The sequence below is a fragment of the Condylura cristata genome, unplaced genomic scaffold, assembly GCF_000260355.1.
Source record: "Condylura cristata isolate star-nosed mole 26May11 unplaced genomic scaffold, ConCri1.0 scaffold00003, whole genome shotgun sequence".
Taxonomy (NCBI): Eukaryota; Metazoa; Chordata; class Mammalia; order Eulipotyphla; family Talpidae; genus Condylura; species Condylura cristata.
The window spans coordinates 19,869,587-19,889,171 of record NW_004567104.1 but is presented as its reverse complement, the minus strand read 5'-3'; the positions used below and the strand labels follow the sequence as shown (position 1 = coordinate 19,889,171).

General features: G+C 39.0%; 1 protein-coding gene across 1 annotated transcript in view; it reads right to left on the bottom strand.

Moving 5' to 3' along the window:
• Positions 1 to 19,585, bottom strand: part of YEATS2 (YEATS domain containing 2) — a 94,717-nt gene that overhangs the window by 14,993 nt on the left and 60,139 nt on the right. Inside the window, exons 16-21 of the mRNA XM_004675020.2 lie at positions 17,526 to 17,784; positions 14,303 to 14,464; positions 12,333 to 12,499; positions 11,374 to 11,532; positions 7,995 to 8,171; positions 3,298 to 3,481 (exon numbers count right to left, since the gene is read on the bottom strand). Of these exons, the coding sequence (XP_004675077.1) occupies positions 3,298 to 3,481; positions 7,995 to 8,171; positions 11,374 to 11,532; positions 12,333 to 12,499; positions 14,303 to 14,464; positions 17,526 to 17,784 (1,108 nt within the window). The remainder of the gene's footprint in view (positions 1 to 3,297; positions 3,482 to 7,994; positions 8,172 to 11,373; positions 11,533 to 12,332; positions 12,500 to 14,302; positions 14,465 to 17,525; positions 17,785 to 19,585) is intronic.

Genomic DNA, 19,585 nt, shown 5'->3' with positions numbered 1-19,585 from the left:
ATAATGATTCACTACTACTAGTGCAGGTAAACATTTCTGAGGCACTCACACCCTCTCTCTTCCCTATGCTTCAATATTTGTTGGAGTTACTTCAACAGACAATGCAATAGCCATTCACCTCCCTTCCAAAGAATAATATATGACTCCATTTTACTTTTGGTATTAAGAGTTTCCTTTTTGTTTGCTTAGAGTTTCCTTTTTGTTTTTTTTCAATATCTCACTAAGTCCTTCCAATCCCCCTTCTATAATGCTACAAACTGCCCTTTAGTATAACTGTGTTGTACAATACAGTAAATCAGGTTTAATCTCCTAAATAATTTACAGCTGATTTTTTAATTTGATCTGCTCTAATTTGGACTGTTTCTCTCCAGGTCTGCTATGAAACTTTAACACAGATAATCTTTACCATTACCCTAGAAATTTCATCTGTTTTCCTTCTATGATGGGTACTGTTCTTTCTCATTTCATATCTCTTTGTCGTGGTTAAAATGCATATTTTAATAAAATCTTGAGACAGGGTGCATAGGAAATACACTTGACACTTATCCCATCAGAAAAAATGCTTACCCTCCCACTCAGTAAAAATCTAGCTGACTGGCCCTCCCTGGTGGCGCAGCGGGTTAAAGCACAGCACTGAGAATCTGAAGCCACTTCCGCATGAGTTCGATTCCCGCCTGCCCCGGAGGTGACCACATGGCACGGCAGACCTCTCCTGACCCGCCCACTGCTTCCCTCAGCAGTGTACTTCGTAGATCTGCCTGTTCTGCTCCCCGCTCTGTCTCTGGTGAAGCCTCTCACCGCCCCTGAGCCTCTGGCCTGTACCCCAGTTCTGTATGCACAAATAAATAAATAAATTTAAAAAAAAAATCTAGCTGACTACAGAATTTTAGACTGAAAGCAATTTTCTCCTAGAATTTTGAAAACTAGTACTCTTCCAGTATTGCTAGTGAGAAATCCAATGATAATGTAATTTTTGCACTGCTCTATTTCTTCTTCTCTCTGATGGCTTTTAAGATCTCCTTATCCCTGTGGTAAGCAAATCTCATGAACAAATTACGCCTCCAGGTGAGAAGTGTTCCTTAAATGCACTGGGCACTGTGCCATTTGAACCTGGAAGTTCATACCTTTAAATGGTTTCATTTCTTAGATCATTTCCTTCCCACTACTTTCTGTTTGCTTCCGGGACCTCATTTTATCCGATTCTGGCAAGGTTCCTAACACATTACTGAATTTTCATTCTTAAGATGCTTGATCTATCCTCAGCTTACACCTTGTGCCCTACAGTTTACACTAAATACTACAGCCAGTGATCCTGATAAAAGGCAAAGCAGATTATATTACTCTGTAGCCTAAAAAAACCTTCAATGGCATCCCCCAGCATAAAAGTCAAAAGTTCTTATGGCAAACCCGCATGGTTTGGGTCCCCCTCACTCCGACTCTGACTTCAATCTCCTAGTACTCTTTCCCTTGTGCACTCTGCTCCAGTCAAAACGGTGATGTTGCTCAAAACAGTTTACAACGCACACGAAAACTTTAAAAAAATGGGTGATCAGTAAAACATACTTTGATTCTTTTATGAAAATATTATACAGAAAGCTTCATTAATATCACCTTTAGGAAACTAAAACTTAAAGCAGGAAGGCCACTTATAGCACGCCAAAACTTGATTAGAAGAGGGAAGGGCATTTATCTTTTAAAGCACCAATTCCTTTTGTATCCATGTCTCCAAGCATCTCCTATACTAGAGCAAGTATTTCCTATCTTAGAAATGGAACAAGGAGGTGGAAGTCATGGAAAAAATATATGGCCTTAGTCTTTTGGTTTTCCCTAACTCTCCTCAAAAGGGGCAAACAAGACATAGGGTCTTGGTTTGGAGTCATGTAGGAAATGCAGTGGTGATAGTAAGAACAACAGTATCCCTGATTTTTAATCCAAAGATGGTGAGTATGTGTGTGTCTACCTCAAAGATACTCAGTTTTCCCTGCATATCTGTGTCAGTAAACTGTTATCGACATAGCACAGAAATTAAGAGTGCTCTAAAACTTATGTGATAGTTTAACATTGTTGTAACATTTTAATTGTATGCTACAGAAGTATCCATCTGTACTGGTACTTTTTTTCAGTTTGTAGAAAAGCAAAACTGATCTTTCAAGTGTGAGAAACAATAGTGTACACTGTATTAATACCCTGATCTCTCAAATGGCACAATGTCATCAAATACATTAACATTTCTACAGCAAGCAAAACACAAGAATAGCCACATTAAGTAGGATTTTACCCCAAATTAGTAAGGGGAAAAAACACTTTGGCTTTCATAGTTTTACAAATTTTAGAACCACAGATAAAGACATGTGCACTAAAAACAATGGTGACTCTGGTAATATAATAGCACCAATTATATGTATATAATGGCTACTACATGTCAGTGTTCTAAGTAATTAGATATTAACTAGTTAATCAACTTTATTAGGTAGGTATTATTTTCCAATCTCATTTTTAAAAAAAGCTTTATTTTAATTTTCTATGAATACAAGAACTGGGCTATATAGGCCAAAGGTGTGGGGGGTAGGGTGAGAGGATTCACTAGAGACAGAGTAGGAGTAGTGGGTGAGACAGGAGAGGTTGCTGCACCATGTGGGTCAGCTCCCTAGCTGGGGATTGAACTAGTGCTATAATGGCTGCAGATAGCTTTACAGTGCTGAGACTTTTAAGTCCTCCTCCACCAGGGAGGCCCTATCAAACTCATTCTGAGGAAAATGAAACAAATTATTTTAACAAAGACAATCTGTCTACCATATTTGGGTTCTATGTTATCCAAAGAAGTAAAAGGCAAACTTTCTGAAGTTCATCTAGTATAGGTACAAATATATTCAGCTAATCAGCTCTCAAGCACTACCCAATGTTATAACTAATGTTGAAACTAATGACATGGAGTCAATAATGCTAATCTATTTAATACAGAATGAAAATGTATGATGTTTTATGAGTTCTATTCCAAGCTGTTAAAAAAAAAACTGGTACTAAAAAGGAGAACAAACTCTCAGTTCTCTACAAAATTACACTATGAAACAGCTAAATGTCCAAGTGGTAACAAACGATTATAGTTTTGTACTATTTAAAACCTATTAATCAATCTACAAAACCACCTCAGACTTACTATATAGATTTAAAATGACTCTCTAAAAAGGCAGGTATGTAGAAAATGTTACTGGGTTAATTATTTTTAATTTGTATTTTTAAAGATATTCCAAAAATATTCTAAAGGGAAAACAACAATATCATTATGATACAACCAACCTGATACTGTGGCCTTCCCGGAGATGGGGCCTGGTGTGGGCACCAGCGATGTGGCACTGATGACAGAGGGGGTGGCAGCTTTGCAGGTTCCCATGGTGGCCTGCGTCACACACACTTGTTGCTGCCCAGAAGTTTTCATGACAGACCCCACAGTAGTTGATGAACTGGGAGCTGCTCCTTCTGACTGCTCATCCACAGGGCCAGAAATAAATGAAGAAGAAAGCAGAGTAACTTATGTAGAAAAACAGCTGCCACATAACATACTCAACAAATATTATTTGCTATTACCTGCCTTCTATGATTAACACCAAAAAATCGTGCCATTTAAAAAGATTGCTCCTGGGCCTCTGTGGTGGCCTAGGGGTTAAGTCTCAGTACTATCACCTTGACAGCCTGAGTTCCTTTCTGGGCCAGAGAGCTGACTTACATGGAGTAGTAGAACTCTCCTGTCTCACCTGCTGCTCCTCTTAGCAGTGTTATTTGAGTAGGTCCACCCATTCTACTCCCACTCTGCCTTTGGTGGATTTACTGAACCCCTGCACCTTTGGCCTACATCACAGTTCTTGTATGCAAAGAAAAAAAAAACCAAAAAATACACAGACTGCTCCTCTGGTACAGTGTTTCCTACATGTTTAGATTTCCTGGATCAGAAGATTTAAACATTTTTTAAAAAGACTGTATTTACCTTTACATGGAAGAACTGGGGTACAGGCCAGAGGTGCAGGGGTGAGAGGACTCACAGGAAACAGAGTGGGGTCAGAACAGGCAGGACTACTGAAATACACTGCTGAGGGGAGCAGTGTTACGCCACGTGAGTCACCTCCTTGGCCAGGGATCTAACTAGTGCTGCAGTGACTGCTGAGATTTAACCCCTTGAGCCATCAGGAAGGCCTGAAAATATAAACATTTTAAAAGAAGGAATCATAAGGTTACCATATTAAGCAAAATTCACCACCTACTCTTATCATTTTACAAAAAAATAGTTCAACACTAAAAAAAAAATCTTAACACATACAAAGAGGATAAAATGAACTTTAAAAAATTCACAGTATGGGTCCCCTCGGGTGGCGCAGCAGGTTAAAGCATAGCACTAAGAAGCTAAAGCCACTACAGCATGAGTTCAATCTCTGCCCCTGAGGTGATCTATATGGTGCGGCAGACCTTTCCTGACTTGCCCACCCTCTGCTCCCCTCAGCAGTGTACTTCATCAATCGGCCTGTTCTGCTCCCCACTCTGTCTCTGGCAAAGCCTCTCACTGCCCCTGCACCTCTGGCCTGTATCCCAGTTCTGTATGCATAAACAAATAAATCTTTAAAAAAAAATTTCAGTGTTTTCAAGTCTACTACATTAACAAATATCTACCACATGGTGGACACTGTGTTAAATCCTAATGTCTAGATAAACGCCTCAAGGACAGGGTTACTAAAGAGTATGATGAGAGCTATAGCAGGAATAGGTATAAGACACTATTACAACAGAGGAGAAAGTTATGGCTTTGCCTAGAGATGGGGAGTGGAGAGTACTGGGAACAACTTCAAGTGAAAATACAGCACTTTTGGCCCTCCCTGGTGGCGCAGCGGGTTAAAGCACAGCACTAAGAAGCTAAAGCCACTTCGGCATGAGTTCGATCCCTTCCTGCCCCGGAGGTGACCACATGGCACGGCAGTTGCTCCCCTCAGCAGTGTACTTTGTAGATCTGCCTGTTCTGCTCCCCGCTCTGTCTATGGTGAAGCCTCTCACCGCCCCTGAGCCTCTGGCCTGTATCCAGTTCTGTATGCACAAATAAATAAATTAAAAAAAAAAAATACGGCACTTTATGGAATCATCAAGATTCATGACATGAAAAAAAGAGAAATGGAAAGGTTTTTCTTGGCCGAAGATAGAAAGCAGAAGTTCAGAAAGGGCTGAAAGAATATGATATGTTTAAGGAACTACAAAGGAGATAGATACAGAAAATACATGATTAGTTGTAGGAGATGAAATCTAGTAAAATCAAACAAAAGTCCTTGGGGTGCCACAAAATTCAGAGGGTACTGAAAAAAAACTTTTACATACATGCTGCTGGGCCAAATGGTTATCTACATCAAAAGAATGAAGTCCAACTTCTATCTCATACCATTTGTAAAAATTTTATCAAAACGGAGCATATATCAAAATGGATTAAAGACCTAAATGTAAGAACTCAAATTATAAAATTCTTAGAATAAAACACTTAGAATTTTTGTGACTTTGCAATAGCACTGGTTTCTTAGCTGTAACTAAAAACTATAAATAATAAAAGAGTAAGATAAATAGGCCTTCATAAAAATTTAAAACTTTTTTTTTTAAAGATTGATTTATTTATTCATACAGAACTGGGGTATAGGCCAGAGATGGGGAGGGTGAGAGTGGGGAGCAGAACAGGCCGACTGATGAAGTACACTGCTGAGGGGAGCAGCGGGCGGGTCAGGAGAGGTCTGCCACGCCATGTGGTCACCTCCGGGGCAGGCGGGGATCGAACTCATGCTGAAGTGGCTTTAGCTTCTTAGTGCTGTGCTTGAACCCGCGGCGCCACCAGGGAGGGCCCAAAATTTAAAACTTTTGTGGTTAAAAATATATACCATCCGGCCCTCCCTGGTCACCAGGGAGGGCCCAAAATTTAAAACTTTTGTGGTTAACACAATGAGATACCACCTCACCCCAGTGAGAATGGCACATCTTCAAACAACTAGCAACAACAATTGTTGGCGGGGATGTGGAGAAAAAGGAACTCTCCTGCACTGCTGGTGGGAATGCAAACTAGTACAACCACTATGGAAAACTGTCTGGAGGTTCCTCAAGCTGCTAAACATGGAGCTTCCCTACGACCCAGCAATCCCACTCCTAGGTATCTACCCAAAAGACACAAAAACACTGATTGAAAGAGATACCTGTACCCCATGTTTATTGCTGCTTTATTTACAATTGGAAAAACATGGAAGCAGCCCAAATGCCCAAAAGATGTGGTACATATATACAATGGAATATTACTCAGCAACCAAAAAAGAGAAACACATGTCTTTTGCAGCAACTTGGATGGAGCTGGAAAAGATCATGCTTAGTGAGATAAGCCAGAAAGAGAAAGAAAAATACCGGATGGTTTCACTCATAGCAGGAGTATAATGGACCAGGCGAGAAAATAACAAAAATAATGAACAACCATATACCAGAGACATTCTGTGGGGGCGGAGTGGGGAATGGGATAAAAAACGGGGGGGGGGAGGGAAATGCATGGGACTAGGGTGGTGGCACAGGGGTGATCTGGTGATGGGAAACCCGCGGGGATTACAATCGAGATGGAAAAAAAAAACCGTGCAAAATGATGTAAAAATAAACTTTTGTAATAATTAAAAAAAAAAAAATATATATATACCATCCAAGACAGTAAAATAACTATATACATCTAAATAATGGGCAAAGGATCTATCTAGACATTTCTTCACCAAAGACAGACAAAAGAACTAGAGCCCTCACTACATCCAAAGGTAGAAATCAAATATAGTACAAAAATGATCAATGCTGTAAGGAAAAGATTAAATAATACCAATAGTTATTGCACATGTGACAGCATCATGGTTCAGCAGTCTATCCCCATGAAGCGCTGGACCCACACAGTGACCAAAGGACCACCACAGTGAGATACTAGTCAGCAATTAAAAATTTTAAATGCATGACATTTGTGGCAATGTGAATGGAGCTGGAAGGGATTATTCTAAGTGAAGTGAATTAGAAGGAACAAGATAAGTACTAGCTGGTTTCACTTGTATGTGGGATCTAGAGAAACTAAATAAAGAACGAGACATACTTTCAGACTGACCCTTGAAAGCAGACCATGATTTGAGACACTCAGAAAGGGGAGAGGAGGGGGAGAGTGGAGAAGAGGGGGGAGAGTGTGGTGATACAAGACTATAGGTACATTGGAGGTAGGATAACTGGTATTTTATCTAAGGGGATATAGCCTATATGTGAAAAAGTAAGCACAGATATTTAAAAACAGAAAAACAAACAAACAAACAAAAAAAACCCACATCCCAAAACTCTGGGGACCTCATGCTTTGCTGGTGGAAATCTAAAACTGCAAAAACAATCTGGTAATTCCTCAAAAGTGCTAAACACAGTTACTACAGAATCCAGCTATGTCTTTCCTAGGAATATAGCCAAGGGAAATGAAGTAGGATCAAATATTCAGAGCAATTATTATACATTACAGTCCAAGGATATTCATTCACTGACATGGTGTGATCTGTAAAACTGAGTATTATTCAACTATAAAATGGAATGAAGTCCTGATGCACACTATGCCATGGACAAACCTTGAAAACAATATGCTGAATAAGCAAAAGAAGTGGGACACAGAAAGAGTAATTAGCAGTAGTCTAAGGCTGGGGACAGGAGGAATGGCAAGTGGTAGTGGTTGGGTAGTTACTTTTTGAGGTTTTATTAAGAAAGAAAAAAAAAAGTCCTAGAATTATATTGTGCTGATGGCTGTACAACCTTGAGAACACAGCAAAATTCACTGAATCATATACTCAGAAAAGGTGAATTCAGGGTATGCACATCATATTTTAGTAAAACAAAAATATAGCCCATTGGTATATCTGCAAATACTTTATGTTTTTACTACTTTTAAATAAGTCTTACGTTTCACTGTCATTTTCTACAAATTGCCAAATTCTCACCTGTTGTGCAGGGCCATTTGCTGAGAGGGCCACAGCTGGTGAAGTGGCAGTTGTGATAACCCCTCCTGCCACTCTCAGCATTGTGGTTCCAGGCTTGGAGAGTTGTGAGGTGGCTGGCACAGACTTCAGTGTGCTATCAGATATTTTCATTAGTGATGCCTGTCCCCCAGGAGCTGCCTACAAAAGCAAAATGGGTTGAAGCAATAATGCTGCTTGCTTAATAAGTGTAATTTATTCCTTACAATCTACTTATGCTAAGGATTAAGAGCACAGACATGGAAGTCTTACTTATCAAAACTATATAATGTGTTTATGTACCTTTCTAACGAACTCTCAAGTTTACAACCTTTTACCTACAAATATTTTCCTTTACCTCTAGCAAAAACAAGTAAATGAATGTATTTGCAAAATACTATTTGGAAGCAGTGCCTTCAAAGACAGCAGGCCACTTATATCTATATAATTGAATCCAAAGTGCTTTTAAATGAACATACAGTAATCTTTGACCACTGAAAAATTGAGACAAGTTGTATTAAAAAATATTTTATTTATTTATACATACAAGAACTGGGGTACAGGCCAGAAGCACAGGGGATTCACCAGAGACAGAGTGGGAAGCAGAACAGGCAGACTGACAAAGTACACTGCTGAGGGGAGCAGCAGGGAAGAGGGGTCTGCTGCGCCATGTGGGTCAGTTCCCTGGCTGGGGATCAAACTGGTACTACAGTGGCTGCCTATAGCTTCACAGTGCTGAAATTTAACCTGCTGCACCACCAGGGAGGGCCCAAGACAGGCTGGATTTAAATGGGTAAGTTCATATTATCTTAGGCTATTATAGGCTCAGCACCCAACACCTTATAGTTTCAGTGGTTTAAGTCAAGAGCCTACAAACTTTTTCTGTAAATGCTCTAAGTATTTCCAGCTTTAAAGAACATAAGGTCTTTCTACTGCAGCAACTCAACCACTGTGAAAGCAGGAGATGGGCGTCGTTGTATTTCAATAAAATGTTACTTATATAAAAAGGATGTCTTTCGTTTAGTTTGCTAACCTCTGGCCTGAAGGACTGCTTAGTGTCCAAAATTTATGCAGCCCATAAGTAGATAACTACCATCTATCAGTTTCCATAGGTTTACTGTATGCCAGGAATGGCAGAAAATACTTTTGCATATCTTATATCATCCCATCTTATGCAAATCAATGATTGAACCTATGAACTTTAATAGGTAGATTATAGTTTCATTTCATGGATGAAGAGACTGAGCTTAGTCACACAGCTAGTGATTGGAAGAGCCATAATTAGAATCCAGAAATAGTAACCATGGCATAATAGGTATTGGATTTGTATGCAAATTAAATCACAAAGAGGTGTCACACTCATATAATGGCTAAATAAAGACTGATTATCTTCCATGCTGGTGAGAATGTGGAACAATGAAAACTTTCCCACATTATTTACCGGAGAGTCAAATGTTACAACTATTTTGCAAATTTTCTTATAAAAATGTACTTTCTCCTATGACAAGTCATGCACTATTCTACTGTACAAAAAAATCTTTACAATTATGTTTAAACAGTATCACTCTTAAGTCAAAATCTGGATATAATCCATGTCCATTAACAAGAGAATAAACCTACACAACAAAATACTTAACAGGGATAAACAAGACTACACTACTGATATACCTATGTATAAATCTCAAAACATGTTAAACAACAGAAGCTACACATAAAGTGTACACACCATGTAATTTTACTGACAGGCAGTTTAAGAACAGACAAAAACCTATGATAATAGGAAAAATGGTAAAAAACAACAATTAGAAAAGGAAATGAAGGCAATGTTTGACAATGACAGCAATGTTCTTTATCTTGACCAGGATAAAGACTGCATGAGAATACACAAGTCAAAATTCAATGAGTTGAAATTATAGTTAAATACCTTACAGATTAGGAAAACTCTAGGTTGTATGGTTCACTAGTACCTTCTAAAAATACCATTAATTCTACATAAACTCTTCCCAAGTAAGGAGGAAGCAAGTTTCCAACTCATTTTATGAATTCAGCATTTCTTTAATTTCAAGCAGAGACAGAAGTTACAAAGAAAACTACTGACCAATATCCCTTGCAAAAAGTCTATATGAAATTCATCAATTTGTATCCTAAAACAAACAAACAAACAAAAAAAACCCACCATACTACAGGGTCCTCCCTGGTAGCCCAACAGGTTAAAGCGCAGCACTATGAAGCTAGCTGCAGTCACAGCATGAGTTCATTTCCACATGGCAAGGGAGACCTCTCCTGTATTGTATTCCAATAAAATGTTACTTATATAAAAAGGATGTCTTTGGTTTAGTTTGCTGACCTCTGGCCTTTAAGACTGCTTAGTGTCCAAGTTTATGCACCCCATAAGTAGATACCATCTATCTCTCCTGTCTTGCCTGCTGCTCCCCTCAGCAGTACACTTTGTCTGTTGGCCTGTTCTGCTCCCCACTCTATTTCTGGGGACTGTCTCACGAGCCTCCGGCCCTCTGGCCTGTACCCCAGGTTCTGTATGCAGAAATAAATAAATCTTTAGGAAAAAAAGATAACATATAAAAGATAACATTGCAAACAAGTGGGGTTTATTCTAGCAATGAAGGGTTGTTTTAATATTTGAGGAAAATCAATATAGCTCATCATATTGAGAAACTAAAAAGACCACATGACCAACAGGCACAGAAAAAACACTGACAGAATGCTTTTGTCATTTTCCCCATGATCTTAAGAACTGCTGATCTACATATAGTTATAGAAAATGCACTGTTTATCCTGCTACGTCCTTCAGCACCTTGTCTTTCTTACTCATTACAATCTTGAGACCTACCTACATATTTTCCTTACAGATGTCCGACAGACCTCACCCAGTTAAATTTCCTGCCATTATTCTTTTGTTTATACTACAAAACATGCTGTTTAAATAGGCACCACACCTCCTACATCATTTACTGACAACATGGAAACTGGCCATAATCACTACCATCTGAAGTCCCTGTATAAAATTTTAGTGTGTCAAATAAAACTTTGTTTAACCCAAGAAATATTGTCATGTGGTTATTCACAAACAGAATTTCTGATAACTGATCATGCTTCACATTTTGTTGTGGCAGCTTTTGGTAACTATACAAGGTAATTAATGCTTGTCTATTTAAATGACACTCTGGCCTTCTCATTCTATTTGTATTTTCTCTAATCCCAAGATTTCATACTTATTTTTCTATATTATTTTATTGTTCATTTTCTTAGTAACCTTAATTTCTTTGGGGAAAGAGATCAGCTGTAGATATGTGAATAAATATCACAACCGCTATGTAGCTGGGGCGCGAGGAGGAGTAGCCTTTACCTGTGTAAACAAAGTGGTTTTCTGTCCAGAGATAACTTTCAATGTTTGCTGTCCTTGTGCAGAAGATGTGCTGACTCCCAGTGTTCCTTGGACAACTGACCCAGTAGTCAATTGCTTTCCAGATGTCTGGGGTGATGGCTGGCCAACTAAAAATGTGCCCTAAGTTAGAATAAATAAAGTCCTAGTCAGTAATTTATTAAGCTCAAAGTAACCGCTCTGACCTTCTAAATCACAAGGGCTCATGTTACAAGCTAATTTCCCTTCAATTCTGCGACTCCGTGAGAATAACAGCAAAGACTAGCTCTCATCTGTGTCATTACTGCTAGCTTTCTCCATTACCTTACACTTTGCAGCGGGCTGCTGGAAATTCAACTTCTGCAACCTAGTCCTCAAAGCTGGATATAATCATTTAGGCTAAAAACTGTCCATCCTTCTTAGTAAGAACATGTGGGACAAAAATTTCATTACCATCCACAGAATAGAACAAAGACTTTAGTGACAAGGGGAAAGACGACAGAAACTTGTTTCTTATCTTGAATCCAACCTAACCTCAAACACTGTAACTTAATACTTGTTATTATTTCTTGGGATACTCCCTTGTAAGAGAAAAATTTCAAGTGCACATTAATACTATTTACAACTTCATTGATTAAAAAGGGGAAAGCATAGTGAAAATTCTTTGAATCTAAAAGATCTGGCTCTATGTTGAAACTCTTCCCCAAGTTGAGCAGAGAGATCTCAGATAAGTCATTGGAGTCTTTCTGAATCTCGATTTCCTCTTCTTTTAAAAACAACACACACACAAAAGTCCAAAATAATATAAACTTGTAACAGGCAAAATGTCAGTAGTGACCCCTGCCCCGAGTTGTCATGGTAAATCTTGTCATTTACCTTTCTATATTAAAGCGGCTATCAAATAACTAAGTGATCTGAAAGATACTGGGCACAAATGACCAGACCTGAGGTGTTTGTTTGAGGATGTAAGATGTGTATGTCAGGTGCTGGGAGATTCCTCCGGGGCCTGCAGGGCTTTGGTTGCCTCCTGCTCCTGGGGCTGCTGCTCCTCCACCGCCGCCGCCGCCCCCTCCGCCCCCTCCTCCACCGGCAGCCGGGCCAGCCTGGAGGTCTGAAACACAGTGAAAAATCAGCAGAGATGGTCCAGTCCACAGAGAGACTTCCTTTACAGCCCCATTACTCTCCTTTCCTGTTTTCTTCTGTAATAAACTTCTCTGACAAGTGAGGGCTTCGCTTGTTGAAGACTGAAATCTGTTGACTTTCAGCTGAATGACAGTTGACTAATTGAGCTCTGAGTACAGCAAAGAACTTATTTTTGACAAGTGTTTTGAATTAGTTCTGGGCGACCAAGAGAATCTGACACATTTACTAGCCAATTGTTGATTCTAATCAATACTTCACAGTGTGCTCAGAGAAGTGCTTCCAAACTCTCTGGAGCCTGACTCGCTTCAGTGAAACGGCAAGAATCCAGTGTAAGTTTACAGTACTCTCTCTTACCTCCTCCCATGAAAACTAAGACTTCCTGTATATTTATGACTCCAGAGTGCCATTCTTTCTTGTTTTTCAAATTCCACTTTAAAGCCTTTGGACTCTTTGTACCTACACTGTGGTGACATTCATGTACACAAACTAAAATCTGTGTCACTCTCCAAAAGACTTTTGGAATACTCACATCATTATTTTCTCTCTGCATACACACTGTATATATTGTTGGCATTGACTTCGTGCAGTGAACAACTAGGCCTCAAACCTGAACTCATAAGGCTGCGAAAACGCATGCACCCTGGTGGAAAGCCTCTAGGTGACTGGGCTGGGTTCTGAGCGCCTGGAAAGTGACCTGTGTAGTCATGCCCCCCTTTTACTCCCAGAGGAAGATGATTAATAGTATGTTGCTTAAAAGGGGTCTCCTCACTCTATAGACAAAATACGTAGACTTAAGCCAGCTGGCATTCAAGGCACCTAATTATCTGCAGGCAGGGTAGCTCAAAGAGAGTAACCAACTAAGTAGATAAGTGTTGTATGGTACACTTTGAAGTTACTCTTTGCTGCATCTTAAAGTGGTATATAATGAGCACTAAAACAATAAAGTTTCACTGCATGCTGGACATAGCAGTCCCCCATGTCTGATTTCCTTTACTGCAGTGTCCCAAGTCCCAGACTCACTAGAAGTCCACAATATACTACTGCTTATGTATAAGAAAAATACAAGAACAGAAATGATTCGTGTCTTACTATAGTCAGCAAACAAAACAGTAATGATGTTATACACCATGTTTTGGCAGGAGTGGCTAATTTCCAATGAACATGATTACCATGCCAATTATAGTTCTGATTCTTTTTTATCCTTTCCTTTTTACTCAAACTGGTTCTCTCTACATGTCATATGTTTTTATGTAAGTTTAGATAAGCTATCTAATTTCCTTGGGGCTTTATGACCTTAACATTAAGGTCTATATTTCTATATTTCTTTTTCCATCTCAAAATCCAGCAAACTTCAATAAGAAGCATATCTAACTAATGTAAAGCAGAGATACTTGATTCTCATCCCTTTCAAACTAAAAATAGGCTTTCATCTACTGGAAGTACATAGATCTCAGGTGTCACCACTTTTCATATCCACTGAATGGAAGACTTCTCTGAATATAGCCTCAACAGCCACACCTCTCTACTGTGGTTTACCCCTGATCCCAAACATTGAATAGATAAACTTAAAATAACAGCACTACCTTCTTAGACTAATTATTTAAACACACTTCGCATTAAATTATGTGTATGTTTTAAATCCATTTGGGCATATTAAATCATCAAACAGAGCAATGGAAATGCTTTCTGAAACAGGTAAGCACTGTCCTTCAGGTGGATGAGAGAACATACCCCAACACCCAAGAGCCCAATGACTTAACGGTAGACTAACTGGCATTGTTGGTAGCTCGCAGGATGGCTCCTTGCGGGATCAGCAGCAGTTTGCCTTTTCCTGAAGGATTCTTGCTGTTTGTTGTAAGATAGAGTTTAGTGCCAGGAGGCAAGTTGGCTAAGTTGGCCAAATTGGTGGCTGGTAGCTGTAATGTTGCCATTACTAAGATGGTAAAGGGAAAAAGAAAAAAATGTGGAAAAATAGTAAGACACACTGGAAATAAGGGTAATGTTATCTTTAAAATGAAATAATAAAATACTATTTAAAAATATTAACAGTAAACACACTAGTGTTTCCTAAAAGTACCATGTACTAAAAACTGATACTTAAATATTTTACTGATTAATGAACAGAATACCCTGTTATATACCACAAGTAATTTATTTCTGTACATAAACAGGGTGACCATATGTTCTGATCTGCCTAGAATAGTTCTAGTTTTAACCCATGTCTCACTGTAATTTCTAATAGTGACTCTTACTCTCAAATGTACTGTGATTTAGACAACCAAGTAATCATCTTATTTAGGTACTTACTCCCTTAAACAAATTCAAGCAGTTGCTGAATCTACTAATTTGAAACAAAACTTCTAGCCTCCCTCACTTCCTAAGTACATGTCAACGAATGGCATCTATAAAACTGTAGGGCCCTCCCTGGTTCTACAACTGGTTGAAGAACAGCATTATAGGGCTTCCCAAAGCTACTGCAGCACAAGTTCAAGTCCCCCACCAGGGAGGTGACCCACATGGCACAGCAGACCTCTCCTGGCCTGCCTGATGCTCCCCTGAGCAGCGTATTTCAGAGTTGCTTGTTCTACTCCCCATTCATCTCTGGTGAATCTTCTCTCACTCTCTGCACCTCTGGCCCGTACCCTAGTTCTTGTATACATAAAAAATACTTAATAAAAAACAAAACAAAACAAAACACTAATACTTTAATGCTTATCTATGTCAAAAAGCATTCACTTATTCCTTAGATTTCTAAAGCACTCTAAGACTTATAAAATCTAACATGCACCTTAACGAAGCTTAAATACCAAAATTTCAGTGTTACTCTGAATTCAAATCTCCATAAACTAAAGCCCACAGAGTAAATGAGTCCCTGTAGGACAAAGGTCCCCTAGTGAGCAGACTTCTCACTACCACTTCACTATAAAAGCTCTGGGAATCAGGAACCTGGAAACTATGCCAAAATATCAGGGACTGGTATTAAAATTGAGTGCTGCTCCTTTCCATTTTTACTAGGACTCACCCCATCCTACTCTGCTGTGTGTCTCAGCCACCACCAGCAGCCCAGACCTTTCTGGTTACCCACCCACCCCAGAGTCCCATTTCCATGCTACTCAACTCCTCATCTAATCTACATTTATTCCTCCTTCCAAATGGTCCCCAGCAATTTCTGCTGTGATTATACTACTTTCTATGACCTCAATTTCTTTCAAAGTTATCTCTTTTTGTGGTAATTAAATCTGTAGTCTTCTGAAGGTATGACTTCCCTGGCAGCCTGCTTAGCTAGGGCTGTTTTATTTGACCTCAATATTTGAGGGTTAAGCTGCAAGAGGGGCTTTCTGATCTCCAGTTTGGTTCTATGGACATTATAACCTCTCGCTCTAGCAACAACTCTGGTTACTCTTACGCTTTCTGCATGGCTATCCCATCTAACCCCTCTCTTCATTGGTTCCTTCACTCCCCCTCATTTGCTAAAGACTGACTCCTGACTCAAACTCTTGCTCTCGATTATTATCATTTTTTTTTGTAGACACTGTAAAACTGTCCAAACATCAGCTAAGTTTCAGCTGTGATCACTAATACTCGATTATTATCATTTTTAAAAAAGATTTATTTAAACACATGCCTTTTGCAGCAACATGGATGGAGCTGGAAGAAAAGGAAAAATACCAGATGGTTTCACTCATAGCATGAGTGTAACAGACCAGGTGAAAAAGTAACAATATTAAGGAACAGCTCTATACCAGAGACATTTTGTGGGGGTGGAGTAGGGAATGGGATCAAAAACAGTAGGGGAGGGAAATGCACTGGACTATATGGTGATGGCACTTGGGTGATTTGGTAATGGGAAGCCCACGGGGATTACAACTGAGATGGAAAAAGGCACAAAATGATGTAAAAATAAACGATATATAAAAAAAGATTTACTTATGTATATAGAACTGGGCCAAAGGTGCCGGGTGTGAGAGGATTCACCAGAGACAGAGTGACGACAGGCAGAACAGGCAGATCACTGAAATTCACTGCTGAGGGGAGCAGTGAGTGAGACAGGAGAAGTCTGCCACGTCACATCACTGGTCAGTGTCAAACTCATGCTGTAGTGGCTGCAGATAGCTTCACAGTGATGTGCTTTAACTCACTGAGCTACCAGTGAGGGCCCACACTCTCTATTATGAAGACTATCATTCTCAGCAATAGCACTGTAAGTAACTTAATTAATTCTCTGGCTTTTCCGCTGCACGATGGTCTAAATTCCAAAGATTATGTTCTCCACTCAATCTCAAGAACTCATTTTTAAATACATAAATGAATTTTGTCACCACCAGCCACTATCACTTCTGAAATCTTCATTAAGAACATCTACTGTGGTCTATCCTTCCAACTCCTGCAACAATATTTTAGCCTTTTTAGGTCTTCAAAAATATAAATCCTTTAGATGATTTATATTTTCATACCCTCACAGAAAAAAAACACAGAAAGTGTTTAAAATCTTGTTTGGTGGGGGAGGGAAGTGCACTGGACTATGGTGATGGCATGCAGATCATTTGGTGATGGGAAGCCCATGGGGATTGCAACTGAGATGGAAAAAGGCACAAAATGATGTAAAAATAAACTATTATTTATATATATAAAAAAACTTGTTTGGTAGAGAATTCATTAGTCAAGTATCATAAAATCATCCTGGCAAATCATCATAGCAAGGTTTTATGTGTGAAATACAGCCCAAAGTGGAGAATTCTTTTGCAAACCTGAAAGTATTATCTAACAATATTCTCTATTTATTATTATTCTGGCTAACACACATACACATACTTAAAACTTAAACTGCTTACAGGCGTCTAAGTAAAATGTTACATGAAAAGCAACAAATGTTTTCATTTATTATAGTACCAACCAACCAGGTTTTTGTCCAGACAAACCAAATACCAAATGAAGGGAATAGCAAAGACATTTTGAGTGGAGCTATTGCTAAAAGGGCCCCCAATTAATGTTACCTGAACCCTGGGATCCACTCTTCTGAGGGCCAGCAGCAGTGACCTGAGCCTTTGTTAAGGTCTGCACAGGCTGAGCAACAATGGTTCCTCCACCTCCACTCACAATTGCTTTGGCAACTCCTTGGGTCACAACTTGCTTTGGACCAACTGCTTTGGCGACAGAAGAGCTGGCCTTGGCTACAAGGATCTGACCACCACTGATTGCCACAGCCTGTTTCACTGTTGAAGGTAATGTAGACCCAACCGGCACACCAACAACCTGTGTAAGACAAGAGAATAGAGCAGTGCAGCTTCTCATAGTCCTTTTAGCACTCTTAGAATGGAGCTGGCATTCTACTCTAGTAAAAAAGTCAACTACCTCAATAAAATACATGTGTCTAATTCAATCAGCTACAAATGTTACCTAGATTTAATGCATATTACAATGCACATTGTATGTACTATTATACAAGCATTTTCTATTGTTATTATAATTAAAAAATTATGCAGATAAGAACTGGGTGTATAGATCAGAGGTATGCTGGTGAAGATTCATCAGAGTCAGAGTGGGAAGCAGAACAGGCAGATCTACTGAAATACACTGCTGAGGGGAGCAGTGGGTGCAACAGGAGAGGTCTGCACCACCTGGGTTAGCTCCCTAGAGAGGGTCAAACTCATGCTGCAGTGGCTGGCAATAGCCTAATAGCTCAAACACTGAGACTTTAACTCTTGTGCCAAAAGGCAGGTCTTTTGCATTGTTATTTAAAAAATAAAAATCTTTATAGACGACCAAATAATACAGTAGAAATAGTCTAAACAGAAGCTATGCAAATCTTCACTACTGCTAGATAATTAGTTAACTGTGAACATTACATTATGAAACTCTGCAATAAGCATTCTCATATAGGAACTATGAACTCCACTACCTATTTTTAAATACCACCTTTTTAGGGAGGCCCCTTTATAATTCCTCATTTGAAAGAATTATCTCTAGACCTCCCAACAATTCATGTTACTAGTATAATGTGACATCTCTTCCAACTGATTTTTAAAAAGTTACCCTTTTCTGTATATTGCTAATCTTTCCTTTCCTTGATGGGGGACATTTGGTTAAAAAAGAAAAAGTATAAGAAAGAAGAAACATTGAATTAACAGTAAAAGACCCCATGACCAAATTATTCGTTAGAAAAATGTAGCTCTGAAAACAATATAAAGTGAATTCTTTCAAACAAGAAAATACTATGGATTTTTATTAATATAAACTTAATATAAGGACGTTAAAGAAAAAGAAACAATAGTAAATAAGGGCTGTATTCTTTACTTTATAAAAAGAACTCATGAAAGTCACAAAAAAGACTTTTTAAATAAAGTCATGAAAAGACTTTTTATAAGGTTGTAAGAAATCCCTCCTAAAGGCAAGTACCTCTCATCCATCAAGTTGAAGAAGAAAAATTTTAAGGTATAGTAATACCAAGAAATAGCTGGAGGGTATGGGGAAACAAGAATTTTGGTCACTGATGGTTGAAAGGTAATGTGTAGTCATTCCAGAGACAATGGCGTATTTACTAAACTTGAAAATTTATATACCTCAAACTGAAAACAACTGTGCTGCTGGGAGTAGGTCTTAAAGAGATTTTGGACATGTGCTCAAGAGAACACATACAAGAATGTCCAAAGGAGCACTATTTTTAGTGCTATAAATGATCTTAAAGTCTGCAACATGTGCTAATATACCTAATGTCTAAAGATAGAGAAATGCATAAACTGTGGTATGAAACAGACAATGCAGAAAAATGTAGGGGTATCTTTCATATAAATATTAAGAACACCCATACATGGCTAATATAAAGAAAATAATTTCCTAGTCAACTGTTAAAAACAACAGTATAGGCCCTCCCTGGTGGTGCAGCGAGTTAAAGCACAGCACTAAGAAGTTAAAGCCACTTCTGCATGAGTTCGATTCCCGCCTGCCCCGGAGTTGACCATATGGTGTGGCAGACCTCTCCTGACCCGCCCGCTGCTCCCCTCAGCAGTGTACTTCATCGATCTGCCTGTTCTGCTCCCCACTCTGTCTCTGGTGA